The sequence below is a fragment of the Excalfactoria chinensis genome, chromosome 8 (genome assembly GCF_039878825.1).
Source record: "Excalfactoria chinensis isolate bCotChi1 chromosome 8, bCotChi1.hap2, whole genome shotgun sequence".
NCBI lineage: Eukaryota > Metazoa > Chordata > Aves > Galliformes > Phasianidae > Excalfactoria > Excalfactoria chinensis.
In genome coordinates, this window is record NC_092832.1 from 13,384,816 (window position 1) to 13,408,783 (window position 23,968).

Genomic DNA, 23,968 nt, shown 5'->3' on the forward strand with positions numbered 1-23,968 from the left:
TGATGCAGCTGCAGGAGGGAGGGTGGTGGATGGGAGAAGGATCGCACATGTCAGCCCTGAAGCTCACATGTTGTGCTCTTTTTAAAGTAAGAATCCCTTTTTCATGGAAATACATTATTCTTTTTAAAAAGAAGCCTGTTTAAATAAATTTGAAATTATGACAACCTATTTTAAGGCCTAAATTTACTATAATCTATTAATCATTTAAATAACTTCCATCAAGGAGACCTCCTCAAATATTAATGAGCTGAAGGGTGCTGATTTTTCAATGATATGTCAGATTAGGGGAAAACATCTTTTACTCCAGCTTTCTAAATGTCACAATGTCATATACTTAGTATCTATTATTTCCAGTCTTCACAATAGGGGAAATGCTGGTATTTACATTTTTGGAAATGTCAGGACGTTGAGTTCCTGTTGTGCATAAAAGCTCTTGCCTTAATTACTCTTAATTTCACATTAGCAAGCAGGTGTGGGGAGAATATTTTCTTCAATTTGAGCTAGTTCATTTGAAGTTGGGAAGCCGCGGGGAGTTGAGAAAGCAGGAAAGCTTGTTTTCCCCTTTCAGCCCATGAATAAAGACCAGGTGGGAGAGGGAGGAGATCGGCTCTTTCAAACCCTCGTGGCTCCCGGGACCAGACTTTCAAAGGGGATCCTGTGCTGAAACATGCAGCTCAGTGCTTAGAGGGAATTTCAAAAGTGCTTCTGGCTTCAGGGATGTGTGCAGTCCTCCCAGCTCTGCTTCCCAGTAGCCCAAGGAGAGCTTAGCATCTCTCTGCTTGGGACAGTGAAAGCATGCTGATTGCCACCAGAAATATAGCCCGTGCTGAGCAGAATTGCCTGCCAATTCACTCGTTAATGTTTCTTTTGATTAATCAAATCACTTTGGAAGGGATGAACCTGGTTTTTGATGCATTCTTCCCCCCCTCCCCCCCCCCCCGCCTCCAGTAGCTAGCTCACTTAAGGCAGCCTAATGAAATTAATTAACGGTAAATTTAAAATGTTGTTTTTCGGCACGATAATTGAATTCCAGTTTTCATTTGAAGGCGGTTTGAGACGAGCAAAATGAGGATGACAATTTGCTAAGTGAGCTCAGGCTGGTTCCCAGCACCACCGAAGCATACAGTATAAATGAGACCACACCAGACTGACCCACATGGCGAGGGAGAAGCTCGTTGTGCTTTTCATGGTCATGACAGCAAATGCAAATAATGCTTGTGTTTTCAGAGGGGAATAAAAAAAGACCAGCTGAAATGGAAATAGCACACTGGAGCTGTAAGATCAAGGCTTCTTGCGTACAGACAGTTAAAGCAGTGGCTAGCTCTGCTATGGTGATGTGCTGGTGTCACCTCCGCTTTGCTAAGTCTCATCTCTGAAATGGTTTTCAGGACTCTTGTAGATGTGGCACTGAGAGAAATGTTTAGTGGGCACAGTGGGGATGCCTTGGGCTTGGAATCCAGTGATCTTAGTGGTCTTTTCCATCCATAATGATTCTATGTGTCTGTGCAATTTTGGACCAGTTGGGCACACTTGGCTTGGTTAGGCATGCATCCCCTGCTGCTTTGCTTGGGTTTCATCCAGTGCCATTGCTGCCCAGCTCAGCTCTGCCTGTTTGCCCTACTGCCAAAGACCCTCTAGCTGAAGGCACCTAGAAAGGTCAGGGTCCTTGGGCAGGAGATAGAGGCCTCTGTGCAGGTATTGGGGCTGTATTCTGTGTGGGGAGATGAAATGTATGGGCAAAGACTTGAAAGCTCTGAGCATACTTCAGTGTGAGCCAGCACTGCAGGTGCGATCACAGCCACGTGCGCATTTCTCCAGTCATTATATTTTCCGTTTACAGTAATTAGCTGCACAGCCCCAGTGATCCCATTAGCGCTCCTGAGAAGTTGTTCCGTATTCTCTGCTCCCTGCGGTTGGGGCTGCGTGTAATGTGAAGCATATGGGCAAAAACTGGCTAAATTAGAGCCTCAGGGATGCTGGTGGTCATCCGTGGTGGCACACCAACCCCTGGCTGTGCCCTACACCCACTTTTTGGGATGAGGTGGATATTCCCCTGGTACTTTCCTCCCCCCTTGTGACCACATTTGCTTTCACAGAGATTTCAGGCAACACAGATGACATCCCATTGGTGCGCTGGCGGCAGCAGTGGCTGGAGAATGGCACTCTGCTCTTCCACATCCACCACCAGGATGGGGCTCCCAACCTGCCCGGCTTTGAGCCCACAGAAGAACCCCAGACAGAGTCAGCTGAGGAGGAGCTGAGGATCCTGCACATCTCTGTCATGGTACGTGCATCCCTTCTCCTCCTGCTTTGGGATGGAGGTGGGTAGGATGCTGTGCTGGATGCTTGAGCACTGGGCTGCTTTACACTTGTCCCCGAATTCACATCTCCAGATGACTCACTCTCTGCCACCTAAAAGTACTCCAGTGCTTCTGCGGGAATCCTTCACCCTGGACTTTGAAGGTCGCATACAGCTTAATATGGGGTTAATTCACAGTGACTCCCTTGGCAGCCCTTTGTTCGGGTGCCCATACGCAGTGGTGTCACAGTGCCACCAGGCACTGTCACCACTGCTTTTCTCAGCACGACTCCATACGGGAGTCCCCCATGCAGAACTGCAGGGAAAAGGTTTAATGGCAGAGAAAAGAGGCAGGGATCTGGGGTGGAGAAGGGGGGTGGGGAGGGTGCTGTGTTTTTATTTTTCCTTATCTTGGAAAAATCTGAAGGACTGACCATTTTTGAGCCACTGGAAGATAATTAGCTGGAGACAATGTGTTGCCGAGGCTGCAAACAGGCTGTTTAATGGTGCCTACCCTAATGAGAGGGCTGTAGCTCTTCCAGATTGCAGCCGGAGGCCAGGCTTCTCCTCCGTCATTTGCACTTGATTAGTCTTGAGGAAAAAAAGAAGTCGCTAGCAAAGCCAGCCCCAAACCACTTTTGGTCTGTTTTCTTGTTTTGGTCCCTTCCCCAAGAGAGAGCATTGCCTTGGGGAGATGCCAGCCCCACGCTCAGCCTGCTCTGCTGCTGTGGTCTTGGGTTTTTTGATCACTGCTGAATACCCAGATCCAGGCAGGAGTGTATGAAATGAGTCTTATTATCAAAGTGGTGAAAGGATGCCCACAACTCCTGCACTGAAATGTGTAAGTACAGATTGCATCCTGTCTTTCCCTTGCTTTTTAATCACTCAGCTCCAGCAGCGTCCTTTGCCCTGACAAACAGAGGTTGGCTTTTGTGCCTGGGGTCAAAGTCACATGGCGTTTTCAAGGCTGATTTTCTATCATTACCATTTGGTCGGTGAGTGTAGTGTAGGCAAGGGGCTTTATCCATCATGACAATGCTCTGCATGGGGGAAGCACAAGAAACTCTCCCAGCACTGCGTTCCCATGCATCCTTTGCCCAGGTCCCAGTGGGAAAGATGAAGGTTTTCCATGCTTCTATGGAGAGAAACCGAGTGAGCACACCCAGGTGGAAATCCACTGCCAGTGTTCATCCATGGTGACAGATGTCCTCTTAGTTCCTGCTTGGGGAGATGTGTCTGCAGGGCTGTTGGTCTCCTCCACTGCTGCTGTCTCCTTTGTCTTTCTTTTTGCTTTTAAAGAAGTTTTGGGAGGCGAGCAGTGAGGATACATTGCAGCTTCATTATCCTGGGAATGGAAGAGGGTGAAGCCATAATGGCCATTAGGGCTCCTTTCCCAGCTCCGTCTCCTGCTCCTCGTTCAATAATTTCCTTAATGTTTGGTCCTAATGGAGCAGATTATGACTACTATTCTATTTTATCTAGAACACCTATTGCATGAAAAGGAAGAGGGGGACCGGAGGCACGGTTGGACAGGCAGTTCTTAGCTGGCTCCATGTGCTTTTTTTTTCCCCACTATTATTGTTGTTATTATTATTACTCCTGGCAGACCAGGCACAAGGAGCCAGCTGGAGCTTTCATCTCACCGCCTCCATCCGTGCTGTGATGGTGATGTCTCTGGGTGACCTTGGGTATGATGGGAGGTGGTGGAGCTGGGTGTGCTTAGGACCGCTGTGGCGACTGAGCTCTTCCATTGTGCATCCCCCAAACCTTGCTTCAGTTGCTGTCCCAAGCCTTCGTCTCACTTAATCTGCACTGAAGTTTCCACAGGATGCCCTGGGAAAATCTGCTGAGATTGGGAGTGACAGCATTGAAAGCGGCTGGAAATGGGTCAGAAAAAGTTGCCCGTAGGAGTGTTTGCCTATAATAAACCCGCTTGCTGCTTTCAAAGACGTTGCGGGAGAGCACAAACAAACCACGCTCTGCTTTAAATGCTGCTTTTTTATGGCTCAGTGGTGACTTCAAAGCCGGCCCTGCTCGAGGCAGGCTTCACCCTGCAGTGCCAGGAGCTCTTGTCAGTGAGGTTGGGCTGCTCCCAGCCCACTTCCCAGGCCTGTTCTGCAGTCTCTGCTGAGCCCTGCTTCTTTGTGCCCACAGGGAGGGATGATCGCACTGCTGCTCTCCATCCTTTGCTTGGTGATGATCCTCTACACCCGCCGGCGGTGGTGCAAGCGGCGCCGTGTGCCGCAACCTCAGAAGAGTGCCAGCGCTGAAGCAGCCAATGAGATCCACTACATCCCCTCGGTGCTGATTGGGGGGCACGGCCGGGAGAGCCTGCGCAATGCCCGTGTGCAGGGCCACAACTCCAGTGGCACCCTCAGTATCCGCGAGACCCCGATCCTGGATGGCTACGAGTACGACATCACTGACTTGAGGCACCACCTCCAGCGCGAGTGTATGAACGGTGGTGAGGACTTTGCCAGCCAGGTGACCCGCACCCTTGACTCGCTGCAGGGCTGCAATGAGAAGTCCAGCATGGACCTCACGCCAGGTCAGGCAGCAATGGGGCTGAGCTGGGTCCATAGAATCATTAAGGCTGGATGAGACCACTAAGGTCATCTAGTCCACCCATCAGCCCATCACCACCATGCCCACTAATCCATGTCCCTCAGACCACATCCATCTTCTCCCCTTCATTGTATATATATATTTTTTGCCTGGAGTGTTTTGTCACGTTTCTCTGGAGATGCATGATGTTAGTGGCTGTCCAGAAGCCTTTCATTGACAGGGTTTGGGTAAGCCACAGCATGCTTCCTAAAACTCTCTAGGGGTCTTCTTTTATCAGACCTGGCTATGCAGGAATGCCCTGAATGTTAAATCTCCACACTTAACCAGGCTTGGTAGATGTGCTGGTCCCCTTGGGGATTTGAGGAGCTGCACTGGGAGCAGGCTGGTCCATCAACCCCAGTCACCTTGTATGGATGCTGGGGATTGATCCAAGGAAATCTTTTTCTCACCTCCCTTTTGTTTTTCTTTTGTTTTTCTTTTGGTCTTTCTCCCTGAAAGATGTTGCCTTCAATTCTTCCTGCCCAGGGAGTGATAATGCAAAGCTGTCCCTGATGAACAAATACAAGGACAACATCATCGCCACCAGCCCTGTGGACTCCAACCACCAGCAGGCCACCCTGCTGTCCCACACCTCCAGCAGCCAACGCAAACGCATTAACAACAAGGCGCGAGGTGACCAATGATGGGATGGGATGGGACAGGATGTACTGCACTGTGCCTGCCTGCCCTGCAGCCCTCTGTGGCGATGCAGGGATGGGATGTGTTTGGGTGCTGCCATGGCTGTAACCATGCTTGGTGTCACCCACAGCTGGCTCGGCCTTTCTGAACCCTGAAGGGGACTCGGGAACGGAGGCAGACACTGATCCCCAGCTGACCTTCTACACAGACCCCTCTCGGAGCCGGAGGCGCAGCCGAGGTGAATGCAGGAGGGTGGACAGTGAGCATCCCTCACTTCTGCTCTGTTTTCTACTGTCCCTATCTCTTAGGATGCTGGGTTTGGGGTTGGAATGAAGTTTTGTGTTTTACAGTGGGGTCCCCCCGCAGCCCTGTGAACAAGACCACACTGACCCTCATCAGTGTGACAAGTTGCATCATCAGCCTGGTGTGTTCCTCCCACATGAGCTGCCCCCTTGTTGTTAAGATCACCCTCCATGTCCCCGAGCATCTCATTGCTGATGGTGAGTGACCATGGTCCTACAGTTGCCAACCTATGCCAGCCATGGGTGGGAACTGTGATAGAAGGGAGGGGAGTTGATGGAGGGGACAGGTGTGGAGTGGGTACAGGGTGGAGGGGAAAACTGTGGGACGAGTGTGGGCAAGGTTTGGTGGGGATGGCCATGGAATGGTGGGGACAAGCACAGGATGGAGTTGGGGGTCATAGGATAGAAGAGATGGGCACTGGGGTGCCGGAGATGGGTGTGGGGTGGAGTGGGCTGTCATGAGATGAATGGTACCAGCACAACAGCAAAAGGAGTGGTGGCCATTGTGGGTTGGCTGGTTTGGACACAGGATGGAAGGGGCTGTTGTAGTTAATGAAATGTCATGGATTATGAAAGTACAGACTGAGGTGGAGATGGGCTTATAGGAAGGAGGGGTTCGTTGTGGGGCAGAGGGAACCTGGGATTCCTGGGATGGAGGAGACCACTGTGGGTTAACAGCGCACTGTCATGGGATGGGGGGGAAAATGAAGGACAGAGGGAACCATCATGGGGTGAAGTGGCACTGTGAAGGTCTGGAGATGAGTATCACTGGATGGAGGGAACTCTCACAGGAGGGAGGGCACTGCAATGGGATGGAGAGTGCTGTTGTGGGATGGAGGGAACAGCTGCTGATTGCCCCCCGGGCGGCAGGGAGCCGCTTTATTCTGCTGGAGGGCAGCCAGCTGGACGCCAGCGACTGGCTGAACCCGGCGCAGGTCGTCCTCTTCTCCCAGCAAAACTCCAGTGGCCCTTGGGCCCTGGACCTCTGTGCCCGCCGCCTCCTTGACCCCTGCGAGCATCAGTGCGACCCTGAGACCGGTAAGTGGGGGATGGTGGGGGTCCTGCAGGGCCCCCTGTCCCTGATGTGCACCCTCTTTCTGTAGGTGAGTGTCTCTGCTATGAGGGCTACATGAAAGACCCTGTCCATAAGCATCTCTGCATCCGGAATGAATGGGGGACCAACCAGGGGTGAGTGTGCCCGCAGCACTGTGCCCAGCTTGGCCTGCAGCAGCAAAGCAGGGCTGTGGAAAATCCTCTTTAGTGAAGGAGTTAAAAAGTCAGCTCAGTGAGCCCTGAGGTCAATGGGGTGCGGGCTCTTTGGCCACTCAGCAGGAGGTGGGGGTTGTATTGTTCAGAATAAGGAGAGCTGAGGTGCAGTGGTGTTGATGAAGTCATTAGATTTCAGAGTAAACAACCCCACAGAAAGCATCATAGCTGCTCCTCTTCCCTTTTTGGGCACTCCTGCATCCTGCACCAGGAGATGTCTGTTCAACGTTCCTGTGCTCCTGGAAGTGTGAAGGGAAAAACATCTGATCTACCCTAGACATCAAAAACCTGCAGGCATGCATGCACCAGCACCTCCAGCTCCTTCCTCTTCCCCTTCACTCACAGTGCCCAACACCCTCTCTGAAGCCATTAGTGCTCACAGCAGGAAGAGAAAGCTATCAAAGGCTGGCCTCAGAATCCCTGCTGTGCTTCTGCCTCCCTCTGAGCAGGGCCCTGCTGCTCAGCCCCAGCCCCTCTCCCCTTTTTTCATTTTAAAGCAATTTAGCAATTAATCCCTGTGCTGGCCACGGGAGATGAGGTGGCTGTCCTTCTGGGTGAGCAGAGCCAGGCTGAGGACATCTTGATGCTTATGGAATGCATAGATGGGGGATGTGTAGCAGCATGCTTGGGTCCCCAATCTCATCCCCAGAGGACAAGTGTCCTGTAGGGATGTCTGCAGCTCCCCATGTCTTCCTTTGTTTCTTCCCATGAGCAGCACTGAGTGATGAGGACAGGGGCATGGGGATGGGGTTGGTTGCCCCCAGGACATGTTGGGTGTCTCAGGGTGGGTTGGAAGGAGCCCACAGCCACCCACAGTGTGCCAGACCCATACCCTTGCACACAGAGTGAGGGGGGGAAAATGACTTTGTCTCTCAGGACTGTTCATAAACACATAAACACATGTAATCGCGTATGTAGGTGTGTTTGCTTCCTTCTGCTCTGCTTTTTGCTGCTGCTGGGTGTGGGACTGCAGCCTCACTTCCATGCACCTTGCTCTTCTCTAGCTTCTTCCTGGCTGAACTGCTCCATCTAAAGGGAGAGGGGAGAAAAGGCTGTGTTTTGGGAAAGAAAATGCAGATGGTAGCAAGCAGGAGAGAAACCAAGGGCAGGGAGGGCAAATGCATTCCTACCCTTTAAGGAGTCGTTTGCTGTGCTTAGTTCAAAGGGTTCTTCAGCATCATCTCAGGCGGCCTCCAGAGGTCCCTTCCCACCTCAGCCATTCTGTGGTTCTTCTGACATCCCAAAGTTATGCTGTGACAAAGCATACACAGCATCTCGCACCTTCTCTCTGGGGCAGAGAAAACAAGCAGATCTTTGTCTTCCTTCCTCAGCCCCAGGCCATCCTGGAGCTATTCATGTTTCTCCTGCCCATACCTGTGCTCCCCAGAGGGCTTCTGTGCTGTGGGTTGGGGCTTCCCTCACTGTCCTTCAAGAGGTCCTCTCTCAGACCATGTGAAACAGGGATCATTTTGTGCCTCTGACTTGAGCCCATGAGATTTTAGTTTCAGAAAATGGGTAGCAGTTAAAACCAACAGTAAACTCCATCATCCCTGCCTGCAGCTTTCACTGTTGATAGGATCTCTGGAAAATGCGGCCATGTGAAGCATTTTGGTTTAACCTGGATGTTTAAATGAGTATCTTTCTGAAGATGCTGGAAATCAGCTACTCCATCCCGCATCCCAAGGGGGACCGATGGCATCTGAGTCATTTCTGGCAGATGTTTGTTTAATACATTCCTAACCCCTCCAGTATTGTGACCCAATCCAGGCACTGAGTCTGGCCCCATAGGATCCCATTGCTTCTGAGCGTGGGGAAGGTCAGAAAAGCAGGGAGATTTGGTACTGTATTGGCAACAGCAGTGAGGCTTTGCGTGCTGCGTGTATTTTGGGTATGTTATGCTGAGATCAGTGCCATCCCAATGCATCTCTTACTGAACGCATCTGGTCCCCAAATCAGCAGTAGTTTTTCAAAAAATGAGATCTTTTTGATCATGTGCAGCAGATAAATGTGATGGCTGCAGCGTTGTGTGCTGCTCTTCAGCTGTTTTAAACAAATCTGCTTTGCGCTGTGTGTTTGATAGCAGTCTGCTTTTTCTGCTCCACTCTGCATTTCTAATTAGCTGCTTTTTGGCTTTTCCTCTATCGTTTCTCAGGTAGGAGAAATGGTTTCTAGCAATCCGGCCAACTTTGTTTGAACCAAATTCCCGTGGCTGCAGCATGGTATGACTACCCAAAATCAGGTTGCTAATTGTGCCTTTAGCTAGCAAGCTGTTTCCTGCCCACATTCATACTTCTTGAGCCCATGGATTCATTATGTGATGTTCCATGGCTGTCCCATCACCACATGTTCTTCTTACCCAAGGCGGCACAATGAGATCTTAGATCCTCCATATTTAAGGGGATCAATGTGCCTTTCTCTTTTCCATTGTTGTTGCTCTTCACTATTGCATAGGGAAATCTGGGGCCCAGGGCCGTGATGGATTCGCCATCCCTGGAGGGTTTTAAGGAGAAGGAAGGGTAGATGTGGCACTGAGTGATGTGGTCTGAACAGTCACAGGTGTGGGCTGATAGTTGGACTTGATGATCTTAGTGGTCTTTGCTATCTTAATGATTTGATGGTTCTATGATTCTGTGCATTTCACCACTGCTCTCCAGGTGAGACCCCTCAGCCTGGCAGGCACTGCATCAAGGTGGGCTCAGACAACTATGTGAGGGCAGGTAGCTCCCTTTCCCATCTTTCTGATATACAGCTTGAGACCCTCTGAGGTGGTGCCATTTTGGGGAGGTATCTCTCCCCCTACAAGCTGTGTACCCAGTCATGTCCATCCCTATGCACCCAATGGAGCAGCCGTGGACGCAGCCAAGTGACAAGGACAGCACTTTTTCTACTTAAACTCTTATTAGCTCTTTTTCCTCTTTTTTTTTTTTCTTCTTCCCACCCCTCATCCCCCCCTTTTTTCTGCCTATCTTTTTTCTCCTCTGTCTCTTTCCATCCCCTGCTGTGTGCCTCAGCTCTGCGAGCCTGAAGGATGGCCAGATAAAAAGCTCCTCTTTCTTTTCAGATCCTTTCACCAAGCCAGCCCTCCGCCTCCTCCTCCCCGCCCCATTCTCCTTGCAGATTTACTAGCAGCCTGGAGAGAAAGTGCCAGCATTAGCATTTTTAATAAAGAACTCCTTGAAAGGGGTGGCAGCAGGCAGGGAGGTGGGAAGCTGAAGCCTGGGGGAAGCCCTTGCAAGGCAGAGCTGAAACCGGGCTGGTGGTGGCACTGGGATAGGTGCTGCTGATGGGAGATAGTCTCTTGGATCACATGTTAGGTTGGATATTAGGGAAAAATTCTTCTTAGAAGGACCAGTGAGGTATTGGAACAGGCTGCCCAGGGATGTAAAGGAATCACCATCCCTGGAGTTGTTCAGTGAAAGAATAGCTGTCACACTGAGGGACATGGTCTAGGGTGGTCACAGATGTGGGTTGGTGGCTGGACTGGATGATCCAATTGGTCTTTCCAACCTTGATGATTCTCTGACATCTGCCCCCTGCCCTGCACAGCTGTGCCCACATCTGGACTGTGTCCCTTGTGTTTGTGTGGGGTGCAGATGCTGCAGATGTGTTCCTAATTATCTCTGGGCTTGAAGCCCCTCGGAAAGGGCTGCAGTAGCCATGTTGGCTGATGCTTGGCTGCAGAGGTTCAGCACAGCAATCTTATGTAACTGTCTGGGTGGGAGTCCCTAAAAGCTCAGGGACCAGATGTCGGGTTGCCTATTTTCAATGCTTAACCACCAATTGGTGGCATTACAGCCATGCTCACATGCAGTGACTTCTCAGCACCTTCTAGTCAGCCCCTTTCTCCCTTCCACCAGCTCAGCACCACAAATCTTGCAAAGATGCCCATGCTGGGCATGAATTGCAGAGCTTTGTTCATAGAACTTGCTGATGGTGTTGGATGAGCTCTGTGGGTCTTGTGCCCAGTGAATCCCATTTTGTTGGTTCAGATGCCTACCTGCTTGCTAGGGCTTGCAAAAAGGAGCCAAGAGCTGTCCTTTCTGGTCTGTTTAACCCAATCTGATCAGACACAGTACTGCTTCTAATCTGTCTGTTCACTTTGTGACCTCTGAAGACCATGCAGCAGTAGCACCTGTAAGCAGAGTAGCAAGGAGACTACAGTGGTGCACAGGAGAAGGTAGATGGAATGGAACAGTGGCAGAACCACGGGGGGGGGGCGGGGGGGGGGGTTGGGGGTAGAGGCAGCAATGGGGAGGATGTGTCCTCATCTTCAGCAGCAGGAGTAATGAGGCAGCAAGGCAGGGACTTTTGGTTTCATGGGAGGAAGAGTCAACATGGAGCTCCTGGAGAGATGCATTGGGTGGAGTGGGCCTGGCTTAAAGCTATCACTGTCTGAGTTTTACGTATCTTTGGGAATTGTGCCCTTGAGGGGCTGCTGAATGGCCTTGTGCTGATTTCCACCTTGTAGGCATATCTAACCTATATGGCACAGTGTTCTTGCATCCCTGGGCTGGCCAGCCTGCTTCTGCATCACTACCATGGGCTGAGCACTGCTGGAAGTGCTTTTTGTGACCATTTGTCCAGCCAAGCTGATAAAGAACAATACCTTGCCTCTGCTTTTGTTCCCAGCCCAGTGCACTCTGGAGAAGAGAGAATAAAGCCCATCTGTGGCAGTGTGCAATGGTGTGTGTGGGCAGCATTCAAGGAGCTGGCAAGATGCAAGGAGAGCACTGCTTCCCATCCACACAGACCTTATCCAGGGCACTGTGCTCTGCTGCTGGATGTAATCCTGTGCCTGGTCACAGAAGTGCCATTGTGTCCCAGGCAGGAAATGAGCAGTGCTCTAATCCTGCAATCAGGATTTTTTTGTGTGTCTTTGCTGAAATAACTTCAGATTAGGAACTGAAGTGCTTGTGCAGGAGAGCAGTAATTGCCTTCAGAGAAAATCCCCAGGCTCACCAGGTGTTTGCCATGCTGCTTATGTGGATGTGTGCCCTCAGTGGGTGTTTTAAAGGTGACAGGATGGAAAAATCTTCAGCTCTGAGCTTGTTTCACAAATGCAATTTGGTTGGATCTGGTTGTTTCTCCTCTGGACTCCTTTTTATTTTATTTTATTGTTGGTCTCTGACTTGTTAGTCTCGCTGCAAATGACCCCGTGCAAGAGATGCTCTGTGATGAATGCTCTGCAAAGAATTCTCTTCAAATGGGGCCATACTGCGTGGCATGTACATCCCAAAGTATCCTGGCCATGGGTGCAGCTGTCTCTGGACGCATAGCAACATTCCCATGGTGGGAAGAGGAGGGCGCAGGGGCGCAGGGCTGCGAGGTTCAGGAATGTTGCAGAGGAGGGAAGAGGGGGACTGGAGCCTGCTGAACCCCAAAATAAAGGATGAGATATGCTGTTGACTGGGGGCACCAGATGTATATGAACAAGTAAATCCTAAAGGTTGCCAAAAATTCCCCCACTCTCCCAAAATCTTGGATAAGGAATTATTTTATTACCTTGTATGTGCATCACAGGTACTTGCTGCAGTGCAGATCTGGGGAGGCATTTTGGGATGCTGTTATGATGTTCCTGTATTTCTCTTCCAGGCCCTGGCCATACACCATATTTCAGCGTGGCTTCGACTTGGTGCTGGGTGAGCAGCCATCAGATAAGATTTTTCGGTAAGCCTGCCTTCAGCTTCACCACCATTCCTTGGGTCTCTTCTCCAGGCACTGGTGCTAGTTCTGGGGAGGGTACAGTAGGTGGCACCCCCCCATGGCTTGGCTGAGCTCAGTGCCCTGTGCCACCACCTAGGGACACGCGAGATCCTACTGCTGCTTTTTGGGGTCATTTGGGTGCATTTGGAAGACTTGTCCCCTCTTGATACATCTCACAGAACATCTGCTTCTGCTGCCTCCCCCTGCTAGCCCTGGAGCTGCAGAAGCTATGGACACCTTGGAGAGGAGGAATAAATACATGAATAATCCCTCGTTATCCTTCCTGCTCCCCACGCTCCCCAGCAGCGTGCTCCTGGCAGATGGGTGCTGAAGAAGCCTGTATCTAGCTAGGGAAAGATTTGGGATCAGCCTAGCTCCTTTTGTAGGGGAGGGGACAGGTTTGAGGGCTGTGTTTCAGCAACAGCACTCCCTGCTGTGCCCTGACATGATGTCCCCACATCAGTAGGGTTTGGTATTTCCCCACATGCCTACTCTCCTGGCAGGTTCACCTATACACTGGGGGAAGGCATGTGGCTGCCATTGAGCAAGAGCTTTGTCATCCCTCCGGCTGAGCTGGCCATCAACCCCTCAGCCAAGTGCAAGACTGACATGACAGTGATGGAGGATGCTGTGGAGGTCAGGTGGGTGTGAGCAAGGTGAAGGCAAAGCCGTTGAATAGTTTCTCTAGCAAATATGCTGGAGGTGTGGCCATGAAGCAAAGGCACATCCCAAAGGACATAAGGGCTGGTGAGTCTCTCTCACCCCATGTTTTGCAAATACACTTTGTTAGTATCAGAGTGGTGAAACACCTCCTACTCCCCACAGGGAAGAGCTGATGACCTCCTCCTCCTTCGACAGCCTGGAGGTTCTCCTTGACTCCTTTGGCCCCGTCCGTGACTGCTCCAGGGACAACGGGGGCTGCAGCAAGAACTTCCGCTGCATTGCAGACCGCAAGTTGGACTCAACGGGCTGCGTGGTGCGTGGCCAGCTTGGGATGAATATTTGTTGCAGTAGGAGCTGGTTTTGGTGCAAGTTGTGGCCTTTTTGCATTTCCCCAACATTATTTTCTGATGGAGGAGCCTCTGAGAACACCACCCCATCCCACCCCTCTCTTTTCTCTCCGCCAGTGCCCAACAGGCCTGAGCCCAATGAAGGATGGCACGGGTTGCTATGACCGCCATGTTGGTGTTGATTGCTCTGATGGCTTCAATGGGGGCTGTGAGCAGCTGTGCCTGCAGCAGATGGTGCCTCTGCCTGATGATCCTCTGCTCTACAACATCCTCATGTTCTGTGGGTGAGCACCCCATCATCATCCCCAGCTAGGGAAACCTTGATCACCACTGGTGGGGCTGCAGCTGATGGTGGTTCCTGTTGCTGGCTTCTCAGGTGTATTGAGGACTACAAGCTGGGCACAGATGGGCGATCGTGCCAGCTCATCTCAGAGTCATGCCCTGATGGTGTGGACTGTGGTGAGCCCCGTGAGCTGCCCATGAACCAGACGCTCTTTGGGGAGATCTTCTATGGCTACAACAACCACTCCAAGGAGGTGGCCCCAGGGCAGGTGCTCAAAGGGACATTTAGGTGAGCAGAGATGTGGAGAGATGACCACCAGCAGGGGTCAGCCTTTCCCATCCTCTCTGCAGCCCTTGGGGGTCTCAAAGATGCTGATCCAACCATATTTGGCCAAGCTTTGTAGGAGGTGGATGGGTTGTGGGTATGGGCACATCTGAAGATGGCCACCAAGAGCCATTATGGCCTTCATAACTCATGACCAGAGGAAGAGCATGGTGCTTGGTTGAGTTTTAGGGATGGATTGCTGGCCCTTGTTCCCTGCACTGTTCTCCTCTCTCCACTGTACTTCCAGGCAGAACAATTTTGCCAGGGGCCTGGAGCAGCAGTTGCCAGATGGGCTGGTGGTGGCCACTGTGCCCCTGGAGAACCAGTGCCAAGAGGAGCTCTCAGACCCCACACCTGACCCTGAGTTCCTCACTGGTGAGTGAGCCCAGCCATACCCTTATCCTTTTGGGGATGCTGAAAGATGTGGTGCGTTCAGCCTGGCTTCAGCACCCAGTGCCCACCTGTGTCAGCAGCTGCAAGGAAAGGTGATGCATTTCCCCTGTCTATCTCAGCCAACAGCAAATAGAGGAAGCCTATGCAATGGGTTGCCTTCTGCCAGCTTGTCCATTTGCAAGGGAGAGGCTGCAAATTAACTGTGTGGTGTGAAAGCTCAATTCTCCATCAGATAGCTGAGGAATTTACAAAAAGGCTTTTGTTTTTAATTATTCTAGACAGAAATGTTTTCCAAATAGTCTTCATTTGATTTCCAAATCAGAGTCACTGGTGGAAAGAAACATTTAAAACCACAAATATACCTTGTTTTGCCCTGTCAGTGCATCATAGGCTGTAAGAACTGAGGTCGGGTCCTAGGTCTGTTTGGCAGTGCCCGTAGGATATCACAAATGCGACTTAAGGCAATGCCACAGTGGTCACAGCATCATGAAGGGACTGGGGACTTCAGTGGCAATTATTCCAAAGAGGCAGAAGCCAGCAAATTATCCTATTCATTTCCCACCGCTCTGCTGGCTCTTTGTGGCTGATTAAGAGGGTGGGAGAAAAAAAATGGAAAAGAAGTGAAATCTGTGCTGTCAGTAGGCAGATCTGGGCGTCGCTGTGAATACACAAGAGGCAGAGCTGCTGAGTAAGGAAGGGCTGTTTTTGCATAAACACTTTGCAGGGAAGAGTAATGCTTTGAAGCTGTTTGTAACAGCCAGCACTGAAAGGAGAAGCACTGCAAGGCAGAGGACCTCATCCTCCTTATCCTCCGCCTCCCTTTCTTGCTGAGGAGGGGGTGCACACGTTGTTTTCCTCCTGAACTCCTGCTGTGGGGCTGTTTAGCAGCAGGACTCGCTGCTTCCCTCCTGAGCAGAGGTGTGCCATGTGGGAAGTGTGGCAGTGGCACCACTGGGGAGGAGGTGGCTGAGTCCCAGCATCCTTCTGCAGAACACTGTGGGATGCTCTGGCCACCAAAATGAAGGCCATCAGAACCCTCAGTTCCTTTTCTGGGGCTTTGTTGCAGGCTTGGTGACTTCTTGGTCACTCTGCTCTCGGGAGTGGGGTCTGCCTCTGGATTGATCACCCTAACCCTCATCCTGGCCATCTTGGGTGGGTTTCAGGTTTTACCCAACCCCAGCATTGCCATGATGCCCCAAGGGACATAGGAAGGTAATTTCCTGTGCATGAGTGTCCAGCTCAGTCCCCAGAGCCCCTCGGCTGGCCACAACCATGGTGTGATGTTGACTAGGCCTGCCAACAGCTCATTTATAAAGTGCAGCTCTCATTAACAAAGCAATTAGCACACCTGGGCATGTCTGGGGAGGCAGGAGGGATGTAGGAGGAGGCTTGTTATCTTCTGTTGTATATCCTGGCCAGCAGGATGAGGTGAGCCCATGGGTTTTCTTTCAAAGCTGCAATGTTAATAAGTGTGGAACAGCTGATGGTGGGGGATATGTTTTGAGCTGGCCCCTTCCCTTTGTCAGCTCACTCTGGTCGTGGTGCAAGGGACTGTAGCTGCTGTGGTTACCCTATGTCCAAGCACCATGTTCTCTCTTGGCAGGGATGGTGAACTTCAGTGAGGTGTCGGGGTACCCTCTGCTGCAGCACTGGAAGGTGCAGTCCGTCATGTACCATGTCCGGCTCAACCAGATGACCATCTCCCAGTGTAAGCATGTGGGGAGAAGGGGCAGCAATGAGATGCACCACCTGCAGGATGGTGGCTGCTAGGGTTTGGGAGTCCACCGCGCTTATGGAGGGTCCAAGGGCTAAGCATCCTCTTGTGTTTTCTCCCCAGCTTTCAGCAATGCGCTGCACTCTCTGGATGGGGCCACCTCCCGCAGGGACTTTGTGGCACTGCTGGACCAGTTTGGCAACCATTACATCCAAGAGGCTGTGTACGGCTTTGAGGAGTCCTGCTCCATCTGGTACCCCAACAGGCAGGTCCAGCGACAGCTCTGGCTGGAGTATGAGGACATCAGTAAAGGTAGGAGCCCCAGGACTGTTCCCATAGCCACCCCTGGCTGAGCAGGAGCTGTGTTTGCCATTGACACAGCAGGCACAGTGCCCAGCCTTTGCAAAAGCTGCTCCCCACCTCATTTTCCTATTTCTACCCGGCTCCCACTCACTGAAGCTGGTCCAAGGACTTCGTGGACTGCAGCCAGCACCAGCCCCGGCCAGCAAGGAAAATAAATACCCACATCCCTGGGGAGATGAAAGACGAAGGCACTAATCCCACCAAGCTGTCCCGTCTGATTCTGGACTTAGCTGCTATTTGCCTTTAATCCTGTTCCTTCCTTTCCTTTGTCTCCTCCATATCTGCTCTCTTCCACTCGCATCCCGGGGCCAGACTTTCCTCCTGCTGATGTGTGCTCCTCTCTCGGGTTGTCAGCATTTTGCTTTCACTTTTTTTGTCTGCACACCAGTGCTGCACTGGTCACCAGGCTCTGGAAAACTGGGCAGGGGGTTGAGTGACCCCAGCACAGCTCTGCTTTCTCTATAGAGGAGGAAGCATCTGCAACCTGCTTTAGAAACAGCACAGGCAAGGAAAGAGCTGGAAATCTGGGGCATTGGGGACCACTTGGGTGTAAAACACTCCTTTCTGAGCCTGGGCTTCTTCCCAAGCCCACCTGTGTCCAGCCCCACTACTGCTTTGCTGAGGGCTGGATCCAGATGTAGCATCTTTTGATTGCGAGTACTTGCTGTTTGGGGTATTTTTATTTTTTTTTCCCTCCTGCAATTTCCTCCTCTTTGATTTTCCTGCTTGGAGGCTTTTCAGGTCTGGCAGTCTCTTTCCACCCACAACATCACATTTTGGTTTTGCTCTGGCACCTGCCACTTTCCCTCCTTTGCTTTTTGTTTGCAAATGTCAGGAGCTGGATATCGACTGAGAAATTGCAAGAGACATCTCATTCTCTGGCTCCTCTGTTTTCCCTTCCATGCCTGTGAAGCTGCAATTCACAGCCAGCCCAAAGTGATCCAATTCCAGCTCGCTGGGGTGGCTGAGCAGTGCTCCTATATCCAGGACTTTAACAGCCCTGTTTTTCCTCGCGGGGGTCTCAGAGATTGGCTTGGCCAGACCCTTCCACAGGAAGTTCTTCCCACAGAGCTGTGGATGTGCTGCCAGCAGTGTCCCACAGCCACAGCTGGCAGTGCCCCTGGCCTCCTTCACTTCTTCCCACCCTACTGCCATATTCTCATCATTGCTATCCTCTTAAGAATTACCTAATTCTTGGGGATGAATGCAATGAGGCAGGCATGAAGCAGCTGCCAAAAGGGATGTGCTCCCCTTGTCTCTGTGAATGGGGGCTGCTGGCCTCGACAGGGGCTTTTTGGAACCTAGGGTGCACAGAGAAGAAATCAGAAATGAAGCTGATTTGGAGGGAGGGACCAGATGGGTCCTTCATGAGCCTCCAGCTGCAAGAATGAGCTCCCTCTTGTGGGGACCCAGTGCAAGGGTGGCCTGTCATCAGCCAGGCAAAGTGCTGGGGAAACTGTGGTACAGAGGCTGCCAGAGTGGGCTTTCCAGTTTTGATTTCTGCTCTTGAAACCAGAGGGCATTTCATCCCTGTGTGTGTGTGGGGGGGGGAGTGCACTGGACACCCTCTCTCCTAGGAGCATCCCCTTTGCAATGGTATGGAGCCCATCCCTGTCCCCTTCTTTTCTCCCCTCCCCCCAGGCAATTCTCCATCAGATGAGTCAGAGGAGCGTGAGCGGGACCCCAAAGTGCTCACCTTCCCTGAGTACATTGCCAGCCTCTCTGAGTCAGGCACCAAGCGCATGGCAGCGGGTGTGCGGATGGAGTGCCAGAGCCGCGGGCGCTGCCCCTCATCCTGTCCCCTCTGCCACGTCACCTCCAGCCCTGATGCACCAGCAGAGCCCATCCTGCTTGAAGTCACCAAAGCAGCCCCCATCTACGAGCTGGTCACCAACAACCAGACCCAGCGGGTGAGAAGCTGAAGGGTGGTGGGATGACATTATGAAGCTCTTTACAGGCAGCTTGTATTGCGAGTTTTGGCAGCTCTTGCCAACCCCATCCCCAGGGTGGGTGGACCATGCTGAACTATTTCAGCGTCACCCACCAGGGAACAGATGAATCATAGTGGTCTCTGCCATCTTGATTCCAAGATCACCTAGTCCAACCATCAGCCTATTGCCACCATAAGTGTGTGCTCTGGTGATGATGGGATGCCAGTCTGGACTTACACCCTTTTCCTCCTTCCCAGCTCTTGCAGGAAGCCACCATGAGCTCACTGTGGTGCTCGGGCAGTGGGGATGTCATTGAGGACTGGTGTCGCTGTGACTCAAGTGCCTTTGGGGCTGATGGACTGCCCACCTGCGCACCTCTCCCACACCCCATGTAGGTCCCCATGTCTGGCCTTGTGATACGGTGGGTCTAGGAGGTGGCGATGGCCAATGAGGTGGTGGTAAGGGGTGGTGGGACTAGGGTGGCTTTGTGGGGCAGTTTTGCCTACAGGCAGTGGGCCTTGCCCTCTCAAGGTGCTCACCAGCAAGCATTGCTCTCCAGCCTACGGCTCTCCACCGTGCATGAACCCAGCAGCACACTGGTAGTGCTGGAGTGGGGACACTCGGAGCCCCCCATTGGAGTGCAGATTGTCGACTACCTCCTCCGCCAGGAGAAAGTGACCGACAGGATGGACCACTCCAAGGTGGAGACTGGTGAGTGGGGCTCACTGCAGGGAGAGTGGGTTGGAGGTGCTGGAAGATGGTCTCTAGCTCCCTGTTTGCAGTGAGGTGCTACGAAGTATTCCTTATCCTATAGGAGAGGAAGTAGCCCCTCCTTCCTTGCCATGACAGCGAGCCTTGCAGGGGGCCCACAGATGGTAGGGAAGAGCAGTGGGTCTGTCTCCACACCAAACTCATGTGTGAGCCTTGGTCTGCCTTTGCAGCATGGTGGTGGGCACAGCCCTGGGGACACCAGTGTCATCATCTGTGGCGTGTCCTCTTCACTCCCCCTAGAGACGGTGCTGAGCTTTGTGGATGACATCATCTCTGGTGCCAAGTCCCCCTGTGCCATGCCAGCCCAGGTGCCTGACAGGCTCTCCTCCACCATCTCCCTCATCATCCGCTGCCTGGAGCCTGACACCATCTACATGTGAGTCACCTCCTCTGTGCAAGCCTCCCTGACTTTGTGTGAGGGCCCAGGATCTGCAGCTTCACTGCTGTCCTTCTGGCCAGGTTCACCCTCTGGGGAGTTGATAACACGGGGAGACGTTCCAGGTCCAGTGATGTGACGGTCAAGACGCCCTGCCCTGTGGTGGATGATGTCAAAGCTCAAGGTGAGCCGCTGACCCAAGACTTCATGTGTGCCTACACAACTGAAAAACAGCCTCGTTGTTCAGGGCATGAAGACTTGGTTGGAATTTGGACATGGGTTGGAAGTCCTATTCATAGGGTACATTTATATCCTGTGCCTGGGCATAGGGTTGAGTGTCCACAGGGTGATGCTTGGGACCAGTGACAAAGAGTTCTGGCTGTCATGTCTCTACACACGTATCCTGTCCTGGCTGTGATGCCTCCTTCACCCCAGACAAAAACAGATGTACTCTGTGCTGTTGAGAAGATGGGTGAAGGGGTAGGAACTCAAGACATGTTGAAGATGGGTAGAGAAATAGCTGAGGAAAGTCTTGCTTGACCTGCCCAGAAAGGAGCTGACAGCAGAAGTGGTATCTGAAGAAATCCCAGTTGTGTTTCTTCTTTTAGATAAATGGCATTGTACTGGCAGTACCTGATGTCACCAACCATTTCTCTTCCTAATTGGGTCAAACTATGAGAACCTAAACTGGATTGATTAGTCCAGCTGAGCCTGGGGAATGCCATCTACTCTGTTGTTCCTCCACTGCCTTGATATGACATTAATCATACCCCAGGGGACAAATCTTGGCTCCAGTAAATGCCACAGAGGATTTGTCTCTTGGCTTCACTAGAGCTGAGCATTATCCTGGTAGGCTTTGTTCTTTGCACCCCACTGAATACTCCTTGTTCTTATGCCCAGAAATTGCAGACAAGATCTACAACCTCTTCAATGGCTATACCAGTGGCAAGGAGCAGCAGACAGCCTATAACACCCTGCTGGACCTTGGCTCCCCCAGCCTGCACCGTGTCCTTTACCACTACAACCAGCACTATGAGAGCTTTGGGGAGTTCACCTGGCGCTGTGAGGATGAACTGGGACCCAGGTAAGCTCAGAATACAGTCCAGTGCATAGGTGTTTAGGATTTGGCTATCTCCCTTGAAGGCTGTAATCATGGGACTAGGTGGTGGAAAAGCAGTCAGCTCCATCATACTCTGCCACTCCACCAGGTCTACACTGACCCTTGAGTTTGGCCTAGTGCCCTGATGCTAAACTCCACCAGGGCTGCTTCAGGTGGCTGTGGCCCTTACCTTCCTTGTATCCAGCCTACATCTCCCCTCTTTGAGTTTGAAACCACTCCCTTCATCCTATCACTTCAGACTCTGCTAAAGAATCTGTCCCCTCCTTCACATACTGACAAGCTGCTCTCAGGTCTTCCTGAAGCTTTCTCCTTCCCATTCTGCACGGTCCCAGCTCTCAGCCTGTCCTCAAGGGGGAGGTGTTCCATCCCTTAGGTCTTATTTCTGTGGCCTTCCTCTGGACATGCTCCAATAGGTCCACATCTCTTCTGTACTTGAGGGCTCCATGTAGCACTGTGTGCATACATGTGAGGCCTCACCAGCACAGGGCAGAGGGGTAGGATTACCTGCCTCACCCTGCTGGCCATGCTGCTTTTGGTGCAGCCCAAGATCTGAGTGGCTTTCTGAGCTGTGAGGGCATCTTGCTGGCTCATGTCCACGTGAAATCCATCCCCAGTCTGCATGCACCATGACATCTGTTGTGGTGAGGTTTTTCTTTGTGATGAGTGCATCAAATTCCTTAGTTTGGGAATTTGGATTTGCCACATAGCCGCAAGTATTGACATCAGTGAGGAAACGAATGAACCCCAGAACATGGGGTGGAAGCTGCATTCTCCAGCCCATGTGGCAGTGACGTTGGCATGGGGTGACGAGAAATGCCTCTGGATTATCCAAATATTACGATTTGCTTCATGAAACCTATATGTCAGAGGGTGAATTCCACCCTCTGGAAATGCTCAGGATGGGATGATATGAGCTGCTGCTGAATTGTTTGCAGCTCGCACTGCTTGGAAAGCCATTTAGGCAGCTGCAGTCAGATCTGGTGATGACAAATCTTGGAAAGCAGGCTTCCTGTTTGATTGTCTGCAAGGGCAAAGCAGCCAGATTGGTGGTGACAGGACAAATCACTTGCAGATGATGTTATTTAGCCAGCAGAGAGTGTTTGTTTGAATGTTGCTGATGCTCCTTTGAAGCTATGGATCTGAACCCATGAGACTGGCTCTGCAGTGTTCTTCCACCTCCATGCTGTCGTGCCATCTTCTGGCTCTGCCTTCTTGGGGAATGCTCATATCCCCTTTTCGGACTGGACCTCTGGCAGGTTTCAACAACAGGAAAGCCAGTGTTAGCTTTGGCTGGGCCCGGGCTTATAGAATCAATCACAGACTGGCTTAGTTTGGAAGAGACCTTAAGGATCATGGAGCTTCAGCTCCTGCTGTGGGCTAATTGCCCTACACAAGTTCAGGCTGCCCATCCAGCTTAGCCTTGAGGGTCATCATCTTCTTCCAAACAGCTCTGCCCTGGCTGGAAGTATGGTGTGGCTGTGGGTATTTTTATGTTCCCTACATACAACCTTGAGCTGTCAAGCCAGCACCAACACAGCTGTATTCTCTACACGCAACTCTTGCTTATCCAAGCAAAAATGTGACAAAGAATGTTTTGTTCACCCCGCTATCATGATTTGTGTGTCTGCGACCTGCCCCACGCTGTGTGGATGCTGTTACAGCTACCAGTGGAATGTCTTCTATCCTGACCCCACCAAACTGACCTTAAAGCTGGCTGGAAAACTTCTTCCAGCCCTTGGGTCGCTTTCATTTTTGTCTGGGTTTCCAGGCACATGTAATACTTGCCTGAAAGACACTTTATTTAGATCCATTACCTACACATCTGCCAGATTCCCTGGAGATTGCTGGAAGTGCTAGACAAGTTTAAGATGAACATAATGTGTTTTATCTGGACAAAGTGTTGTTCTTGATAAGAGTGTTAGAAGTGCAGTTTCTAGAGGAAAACCATGAAAAGAAAGCAGTTTAGCTCATATTTGGCCGGGATCACCTGTGTTCCTCCACTGCTTCTTCTTACACAAGAGGCTGGACATTCAGCACTTCTCATTACCAGGACAAGCCCACCCCAAAGCTGTGTTGCCCCAAGGGTGCAACGTGTCTTTCTTCTGTTGCAGATGGATTCCTCCCCTCTCCCTCCACCACCTGACCTTGTCTCCTGGCTTTTTAGCCTGGGCTGCACAGACAGTGCGGGTTGCCTGATGGCTCTTTACCAAATGCTACTGTTTGTTTTGCTCTCTGCAACTGGCAGATACAAAATGTGCATTCCATAAAGTGGAGGGGGAGGGAAGTGCCACCATATCTTCTTCTCTTTCAGAGCTTTTTGGAATTGAACCTATGTTGTATGCCTCAATAATAGTCCTCCTAGCTTGCATGCTGTCCTGTGAGATGCATTTCCTAAACCATTATTATGAACGTTGTAAGTCATGTACCAGGAGTGTTATTGATTATACTTACATTTTATGATATTGCATCTTGTGGGGCTCATAGCAGACACCCACAGGTCACACTAATACAGATAACAAGCATGAAATTGTGAATGCTTTTTTTCCCCTTAACTCTTCACACTCAGCTCGTTGGTTCCCAGTGCTGTACATTTCTTCTCTGTCTCATCCCTCTTAGCCACTTGACAGCAGGGAAATGATATCCCAGCACATTGCCTGTGCCATGCTCATGGAGATCATAGAATGGCTTGGAATGGAAGGGACCTCAATAATCAGCTAATTCCTGTATCTCCATGGATATGTCCTGTACTGAGCCACAAGTGAAGCAGCATGGCTCACAGGTGCAGCGCAGGGGGGAGGATGTGTGTGGTGGCCAGGCATGTCTTGCCTTGTGACTTAAGGCATTTCTCTCCATTGCCTGTTTGCTCCCAC

At 51.4% G+C, this 23,968-nt stretch overlaps 1 protein-coding gene across 2 annotated transcripts in view; it reads left to right on the forward strand.

Moving 5' to 3' along the window:
* Positions 1–23,968, forward strand: part of ASTN1 (astrotactin 1) — a 40,801-nt gene that overhangs the window by 12,822 nt on the left and 4,011 nt on the right. The window contains exons 2-22 of one of the 2 annotated variants that reach the window (XM_072342564.1): positions 2,097–2,284; positions 4,454–4,847; positions 5,363–5,536; positions 5,673–5,780; positions 5,893–6,042; positions 6,715–6,882; positions 6,948–7,032; positions 12,703–12,777; positions 13,317–13,454; positions 13,639–13,789; positions 13,941–14,107; positions 14,200–14,394; positions 14,678–14,805; positions 16,427–16,531; positions 16,661–16,849; positions 18,542–18,810; positions 19,089–19,222; positions 19,391–19,542; positions 19,843–19,978; positions 20,062–20,162; positions 20,879–21,062. In XM_072342564.1, coding sequence (XP_072198665.1) covers positions 2,097–2,284; positions 4,454–4,847; positions 5,363–5,536; positions 5,673–5,780; positions 5,893–6,042; positions 6,715–6,882; positions 6,948–7,032; positions 12,703–12,777; positions 13,317–13,454; positions 13,639–13,789; positions 13,941–14,107; positions 14,200–14,394; positions 14,678–14,805; positions 16,427–16,531; positions 16,661–16,849; positions 18,542–18,810; positions 19,089–19,222; positions 19,391–19,542; positions 19,843–19,978; positions 20,062–20,162; positions 20,879–21,062 — 3,391 coding nt within the window. The remainder of the gene's footprint in view (positions 1–2,096; positions 2,285–4,453; positions 4,848–5,362; positions 5,537–5,672; positions 5,781–5,892; positions 6,043–6,714; positions 6,883–6,947; positions 7,033–12,702; positions 12,778–13,316; positions 13,455–13,638; positions 13,790–13,940; positions 14,108–14,199; positions 14,395–14,677; positions 14,806–16,426; positions 16,532–16,660; positions 16,850–18,541; positions 18,811–19,088; positions 19,223–19,390; positions 19,543–19,842; positions 19,979–20,061; positions 20,163–20,878; positions 21,063–23,968) is intronic. The other variant, XM_072342565.1, reaches the window with a different exon arrangement.